The 8,147-nt window shown below is 41.7% G+C and overlaps 1 protein-coding gene across 1 annotated transcript; it reads right to left on the minus strand.

Annotated features, from left to right (window-relative positions):
• Nucleotides 1-1,585: 1,585 nt before the first annotated feature.
• Cxcl9 (C-X-C motif chemokine ligand 9) lies at nt 1,586-6,662 on the minus strand. Its single transcript, XM_021163528.1, has 4 exons — nt 6,554-6,662; nt 5,342-5,468; nt 3,613-3,697; nt 1,586-2,486 (listed from the first exon to the last, which is right to left on the minus strand). The coding sequence occupies exons 1-4, from the start codon at nt 6,612-6,614 to the stop codon at nt 2,382-2,384; spliced, it is 378 nt and encodes a 125-aa protein (XP_021019187.1). The 5' UTR covers nt 6,615-6,662; the 3' UTR covers nt 1,586-2,381.
• Between the last annotated feature and the right edge of the window lie 1,485 nt (nt 6,663-8,147).

Here is an 8,147-nt window from a genome sequence, read left to right on the forward strand (position 1 = left end):
TTACAGTTGGATCTCATGGAGGCATTTCCTCAACTGAAGCTCCTTTCTCTGTGATAACTCCAGCTGTGTCAAGTTGACACAAAAATAGCCAGTACAACATATGAAGTCATACTGTAGGCATATGCATCCAACATAACTATTTAGTAAAAAATACACAGGCTTTGGCTAGTCGTTATGCATACTACCCAGCTGTCAGATGCAAGGGCCACCAGCTAACTAGTTAGGAAACAATTTTAGACTTTTTTTTCCCCAAAGTTACCTGAAGGGAGGTGGACAACGTTTTGACTGTGCAATGGTGTTTGGATGGGAGTCCCACCAGCAACGCGAAAAGCACCTGCAGCGTGAGGAATGGCAGTATTTGAGAAAAGGCATGCTCAGGACGGAACTTCTGCCCAGACACATTCTTTTCTATCTAATTCATCAGACCTCCTCTCTAGAGCAGTTTCCAGCTCCCACACAGGCTAACTTGGCCCCATCCATGCTTCCACTCGCAGAATTTACTGCTTCCTGTAGCTCTTAATTCCTTTTAAAATATCTCTATAAAGATTTTTATATGCCATCTGAGATTATGTGTGTATGCCATGGGGGCCTGTGTACACCTGTGCATTGCCTGCAGAGGCCAGAAGAGAGAAATGGGTTCCCTGGAGCTGGAGTCACAGGTGGCCACAAGGCTTGCAAACACGTGGGGGTGAGTGCTGGGAATGGAATTCTGGCTCCCTCTCCAGCCCCAATCTTTCCGTTTCACCACTCCTATCAATCCCTATAATCATACACTGGGAGTTCTGCAATGAGGGAGGGAAGGTGGCAAGGAAATTCATATTCACCTAAGATAAACATACTAAAGGATTTGGCAGCTCTTTGTTGACTCCTAGGGAGCTTGTCCTGATCAAGAATGATATTAGAGGAATTTTGTTTTGAGTGAGGAAAGGACTAGTATTTGCCAATCAATCAAACCTGTCTTTGATGTAAGCTTATGTTTCTAGATGGTCCGTGTAATTTTTCCCGAGCAGTCCCAAATATCTGCAAATGTCTTGAACATGTGATTCTTGTTTGTTAAAGACACGAGCCTCCTGTCACAAGGTAAGGCTCTTTTTCACCCTGTCTGGCTCCGTGCGCTGAAGATGTCTGAAGATAATAAGAAAGCTAGGTAATTTAAGGAAGAAAGGAAGGGAGGGAGGGAGGGAGGGAGGGAGGGAGAAAGGAAGGCAGGCAGGCAATCAGGTGTAGTAGCACATACCTTTAACCCCAGTGTTCAGGAGGCAGTAGAATACAGATATGTATGAATTTGAGGTCAGCCTTGCCTACTTTGTGAGTTTTAGGACATCCAGATATAAAACTTTTTTTTAAAAAATAAGCAAGCAAGCAAGCAGGCCAAAGGTTAGTTAGGCAATTTGGAGTAGCCGGGGATTGGCCAATGCCTGGTGTATAACAGCCTCTCTACCTCTCACACATACAATTAGGAAATTATTCAAAACCAAGTTTTTGTAGGCACTATGGAAGATTTAGGGGACTAGTCTGTGGTCCCTACTCTTAAAAACCAGTCTCGTTGGAAAGAGAAAAACAAACAAACAAACAAACAAACAAATTCAATTAGATAGCAGTGAAGTGTTTACTCGAGAAACAGGAATAAATTTAAGAGAATTTGAGTAGCCAGAAAATGTTCTTTAAATTGGTTAAGGTTTTGCACTGTTAGTGATGGACTCCAGGACCTGGTCCCTGCAACACCAAGTGTTCTGCCACTAAGCTACAGCCACAACCTTCTAGGAGAGTTTTATTGAAGAGGCAAACTTAGAATAAGCTCTGAAGATGGGATCAAGTTAATAATGAAATCCCATGGTCTCAATAGCTACGTGGGAGGTTCTGAAGGCCAACTCTTGTGGTCTCCACTGTAGAACCCCCAAACCATTAGCACCTATCTCTGAGACACACAGTGTGCAGGGGCTCTAGGCTGACCCAAATGCAGCTGCTGAGGGCCTCTCCAGCTTGGTGAGGTCTATCTAGCTCACCAGCAAACAGATAGGCCTGGGGCTTGGTGACGTGAGCCTCAGAAGTCTCCGGAGGCTGCCAAATGTGTGGCTCTGGAAGCCAGACAGCTGTTGTGCATGGGATAGCTATGAAGGAAAGGGACACTTGCCCAGATCTGATGTTATCACGACTAGGCTCAAGGGCATGATGAAATTTTGTTGGCTGTGTAGAACACAGAGTTTTTGCCTCTAGCAATTGTTACTATTGGAGTTTTGCAATTAACTTTCTAGCGTTAGTTATAATTTCAAATTAACACTTTATGTTTTGTAGTTGAGTTAATGTATTAAAAGCCTATGTATTAAAGGCTGCTCTGCAACCTTAAGATGCAGGGTGCTTGTTGGTAAAGTAGGAGTCTCTTATGTAGTCTTCCTTGAACGACGACTTTGGGGTGTTTTGGGTTTTCTGTTTTTCTTGTTCTTTTGATGTTTTTTCCCCCTCTTTTGCTTTTTCTTTTGACTGATCTGCAAGAAATGAGAAAAAGGCAATGCTTTCCAATGTTGTAATTTCTCCCCTTTGGGATGGTCCAACTCCTGAGTGTGATCACTCTTTATCCTCAGAGCAGGCTCACGTCGCTGCTCTCTCAGAGGCGCTGGCCTCATTATCTGCTGCCCTACCTTAAAGAAGCTACAGTTCCCCTTTGCTTGTTTGTCTGTTTTCTGGCATCTTGCTGTCTTCCATCTTCTCCCTTCATCTCCCACCTGGGCCAAACACAGCCCTTTGGGGCTGGCTGGTATCGTTATCACTCACTTTGCATATTAGCCAGTGGTTCTCTACTTGTGTGTCGAAACCCATTGGGGGCACATATCAGATATCCTGCGTCTCAGGTATTTACATTATGATTCTTAACAGTAGCAAACATTACAGTTATGAAGTAGCAGCAAAATAACTTTATGGTTGGGGGGTCACTTCAACATGAGGGACTCATGCATTAGGGTCTCAGCATTAGGAAGGTTGAGAACCACTGAAACTGGACAAGGCTAGGCGAGTGAGTAGCCTGAAGCTTAAGGGCTAGGATCTAGGGCAGACCCAGCAGTTAGGTGTGGGGACCCAAGCTCCCCACCACATACCCCATGGGTCTTCTCAAACCCAGCTCTTTAGCTATCTCACAGTTCTTTTCCCTTTTTCCTTGGCTCCTTTCTCATCTCAATCCCTTTGTTCTCCGCATTTAAATTCCAGTTACATTACTTCAGGCTCACGGAACAGACTTTACTCAAAACCACCAACGCCCACACTGTACTTAATTAACTGCCTGGTAAATGTCTTATCCTCAAAGATCCAGATCAGAGATCACTTGATAGGAGAAGTCTACCTTAATACTTTCTATATCGTCAATTACCCTTTCAAAGTTCTCATGTATACACTATTCTAAATGTCTCCCACCACGTCTGTTGATTTTTATACATTGTTAATGACTATCTGCTATACGGGGAAGGGGTGATAGCTTATTATTTTTGAATCCTTAGTGTCTTACTAGTTGATGCTATTCAAAAGGATGGAAAATAGGTCCTCAATGGGTGTGCCCAGGATCTGCTGACTTTCTGAGCTGACCTCTGAAAGAAAGCCATTTGGGTTCCTCCCCTCACCAACCTTCTTTTCCCATTCTTTCATCAGCTTCTTCACGTTTGCCGAGTCCGGGTCTAGGCAGGTTTGATCTCCGTTCTTCAGTGTAGCACTGTGCCAAAGAAACACCAGTGAGCCTTCTCCCCCCCCCCCCCCAAGTAACAACTTCATAATTCTTAGTAGAAACAGTGGGGGAAAACCATGCATTTTATTGAGTTTTCCAGTGAAACCACTTAAGATGTGGCAAAATGTCTTCCTAAGATTAACAGGTATATTTTTAAAAACTGTAGCAGATCTTTCAGGAGAAACCTCAATTTCTAAAAATTAATTTCTCTGTATATCTTGAGAATAATAATGGCTATTCCATATAGAATCCCTTAATTTAGGTGTCAAAGGTCAAATATATTACCTACATGTATATATATATATATATATTTATATCCTCTACATATGTGTGTGTATATATTTATATCCTTTATATCATATACATACATACACACATATAAATATATTATATAATATTATACATATAATATTATACATGTAATATTATATATCCTTTAATTTCACAGTTCTAATTTCTAAGAGGCTTGGAATGGTGGTTTATTCCTGGAATCCCAGCATTCACGTGGACTGAAGTCAGCCTTGGCTACCTAGCAAGACTCTGTCTCAAAACAAAACAAACACGAAATTCTAGTCTCTAGAAAAGAATTACTAGGAAAGAATTAAACACAATCCTACAACAGTAATAGTCTGACAACAGTGAATTTTTTTTTAACATAACCGTTGTTTCTAGCAATGGGCCATGTGCTATACAAATTATGGCTTATCAATATGATGTAAAACAGCTTAGCCATCAAAAGTCATTATTAGGTCAGTGAGTTGGTGTGACTGCTAAGCACACTTGCCTCATAAGCCCGGAGAGCTGAGTTCAACCCCAGAACCCCAAATTAGGACAGAGGAGAAAACTGACACGACCAAGTTGTCCTGATGGCTGTATGCATGCTGCGGGATGTGTTCTTGAACATACAAAGTATGGATGAAAATTTATTTTATTTTTAGCTTCTTTGTGTCTCTGCATGTATATGTGCACTAGTGTGCAGCTGCCCACAGAACCCAGGAGAAGGGACAGGATGTCCTGGGGGTGGAGTTACACATGGTTGTGAGTTGTCCACTGTGGGTAATGGAAACCAAACTCGGGTCCTCTAAACCTCTCAGCCATCTCTCTGCAACCCCTCAAAAAATTTTAAATGCCGCTTTTAGGATTCAGGGTTAGGGTTAAGTAGAGAGAGAGTACATGCATAGCCTGTGCAAAGTCCTAGGTTCAACCCTAGCACCCCCAGAAAACTAACAAGTATCGCATTTTTAGAGAAAATCAATTGTCATGAGAAACTGTCGTTGTTATTCTGTTAAGGAAAAAACAAATTACAAATGGCAGCTTCTCATCCGTAGGGAAGATGTCCAGGTTCCTACACTCTCAGATGGTACCTACGCACCTACATGCCTACATACTTAAGATAAAGCCTAATGTGTAAACTAAACAGAGTAAGGTATTAACAGCACGTTTTATTATTTAAAGATATGTCATCTTCCATTTTCAGTTTCCAGAAGAAATTTCTTATTTTGAAGAGGACAAAAGAAAAGGAGTAGACAGATTTATGGGGGAGCCTCCTGCCCACATGAACACGTATGCAAGCTGAGGGTGAGACTCCCACTAAGTCCAGTGTGGGATGCATGCGTTGGGAGCTTTACTTACATGATTTCAGTTTTGTTGCAATTGGGGCTAGGGGCAAACTGTTTGAGGTCTTTGAGGGATTTGTAGTGGATCGTGCCTCGGCTGGTGCTGATGCAGGAGCATCGTGGATTCCTTATGATTAGGGTTCCTAGGAGGAAGATAATACACATTACTTAGAATGCCATCCTTTCGAATGAGGCTTGTCTCAGTCACTATTGCTGTGACTGAGTGTGTGTGACTGCTTTTCAAGGTAGGTGTTATTTCCATTCTGTATATGAGGAAGCCAAGGTTAAGGGCAAAGTCATTTAGCAAATGGAAGCAGGGGAAGAATTTCATTTTAGGTCACGTAGAGTTCTTAACAACATCACTTCACAACCAAGGAAGAAGAGAAAACGTCCATCATATTTAAATCCCTACTGTTAGGCACACATATATGCAACCTGTCAGTACTACGGGGGCCGGCTTCTTAAGCAGTTCCTCGATCTACTTCTTGCTCATGGAGTTGATGTAGTTGTGGACAGAAAGCTCTACTTACAATTGATTACCATTTCAATCATATTCCCTCTCATCCTCACTGCTCTGAAAAGTCTCTTTAAACCTACGTCTCCATCCCTTATTGCTTACCTAAGTCAGCGTCTATTTACGCAGGTTTTGCCAGCACACAGTAACTACAGCACATCTACTTTACACATGTGGAAAACGCTCTCTAGGAAGGTTTTTTTTTTTGTCCAAGGTAAGCAAAAGTCATGAATAAGGAGGTCAGAGGCAATCTCTCTGACTTCTGAATTCTCAGTTGGTTAACCACAGACATTCTTATCAGTGCACAGCATCGGGTGAGGAAAGTGATGCAGGAGACAACTTAGAAAAGGATCTCTTATGTCACTCTCTGTTGCCAGGGCTGCGGATGAAATATTTCACACGATAAATTCGAAATAAAGCACCCAGAATCCCCTTTACATCTGAGAAATGTTTTTTCATTATTAAAACATTTAAATATGCTTTGAACCCTCATTGGGAACTCACAATACCTACGCCAAGAAGGCATATTTGACTTGGCAGGTACAGATTACGACCTTTGGATAACTGCTCACAGCATCTAACTGCTTTGATGACCAAACAGTATTACTTTTTATTGCATGCAAGACATTCAGCTTTATCTGCTGGCCTGAGAAGGCTTTTACGGTGATTCAGTCCTCAGAACTTACTAACGTAACACAGTGTAAAACTCCTCACCTCGAACTCCACACTGCTCCAGGAAGATGATGCCCAAGAGGAAAAGAGCAGCGGACTTCATGGCAGAGCTGAGTTCTATTGAGTCACTGTGTTGGAGTGAAGTCCGAGAATGTCTTTAGAGAACATGCTCTCGGGGATCATATTTATTTAGGAAATCCCTTTTCCTTCCCATCTCTGATTGGCTGGTCTCCTCAGCTGACCTAGAAGAACTCAACTAACCACAAATTGATCGTCCTGGGGAAAACCCTACTCTCAGATCCCAGGGAATTTCTGCATGTTCTACTTCCATTTCACATAAACGGGGAGTTTATAGTAAGGGATGTGAAACCACCCCCTGGCAAAGTTGCTACCTGGATGCGGAATAGATTATACAATGACTATATGAATGCCGTACAATGAAGGTTGGAGATGTACTTCCCACGTGGGACATGACACTATATGGCGACTCAAACTGCCTTTCCTCACAAGTCAAAGCTTCTTAATTTGTTGAGGGTAAATCCATTTCGTCTCACCGTGGCTACAGTTTCCTATCATTGTAATTGCTAGATTAGTTGCATAAGCCACAGCTGTCCCGTTCCCTGCTACCTTTTCCAGATGTTTCATGAGATGTCTGTGTCACTCACGGTAGGACCGTGAAGTGAGAAAACACACATTCACGAGCATTTTCTAAGGACTTTAAAGAAGCTACGGATAGAAAGTGGCATTCAACAGCAAAGAATTTTTTTTTAAAAAATAGAGTAGCTATGAAAGATGCTCTGGTTGGTCCAAATTCTTGTAGCTGTTGGAACTAAAACAAGTTAGCATGACAGCAAGAGAAGTAATATCAAGCTTCCTCAGAGATTGCCCAGTTTGTCTTCTGGGACAGGATGCAAACTGGAGGAAAGATCCACGTACACAAAACAACAGGATGGAGGAACAAAGCCAACAACCACCCTTTCAAAACAGGATCTGAGAAAAAGGAGCAAATAAAAACAAAAGTGAATGTATGTATTGGTGCTATATATATATAGTCCTTTGGTATGTCACGGCCAGACAATAGTATCTTAGTAGGACATAATGAAAGTATTGCAATGGGGCTGGCCAAATGCTGGATAAGACTGGCAAAAAGTATTAAATAAAACAAAGTATTAAAAAAAATCTTTTGCTCTACTTCACACAGTCATTAATTAAGGTAGGACTGGCAAAAACTACTAGAATTCTTTGGCTTTATTTCACAAAATCATTGAGTGCACTCATTAATAGAAGGGAAAGTTAATAGCTAAGATATGGTATTGTTCTGTAATTGGCTACACATGTCTAGACTTTGACCATCTCCACGCAGACTTTCTATTCTTTCTTATCTCCTCTAGAGATGGCTGGACCAGAGTTTCAGCGAAACAGCTCACACATTTTCCTTTTAAACGTGTCTGGAAAAAATGTACAACTATGATGTAAATTACATTTTCTCTCCTCTCTGTTCTGTCAGTAGCTTTCTTCCCATTTATACTTCCTCTCCAAGAACCAGCTGGTTTGATGGAGTTGTAGGCAGTTCTCGAGAGTCTTCACTTAGCAGGCAGTGCTACAACCCAAGGTGTACCTTAATCTTTTTTTTTTT

This window comes from Mus caroli, chromosome 5 (genome assembly GCF_900094665.2).
Source record: "Mus caroli chromosome 5, CAROLI_EIJ_v1.1, whole genome shotgun sequence".
Taxonomy (NCBI): Eukaryota; Metazoa; Chordata; class Mammalia; order Rodentia; family Muridae; genus Mus; species Mus caroli.

Coding starts and splice junctions, on each gene's coding strand:
- Cxcl9 (XM_021163528.1), bottom strand. CDS start 6,614: ATGAAGTCCGCTGCTCTTTTCCTCTTGGGCATCATCTTCCTGGAGCAG. Junction 3,698..5,341: donor TGCAACAAAACTGAAATCAT/GTAAGTAAAGCT, acceptor TCTTTGGCACAG/TGCTACACTGAAGAACGGAG. Junction 2,487..3,612: donor TGAAAGAATGGGAAAAGAAG/GTTGGTGAGGGG, acceptor CATTTCTTGCAG/ATCAGTCAAAAGAAAAAGCA.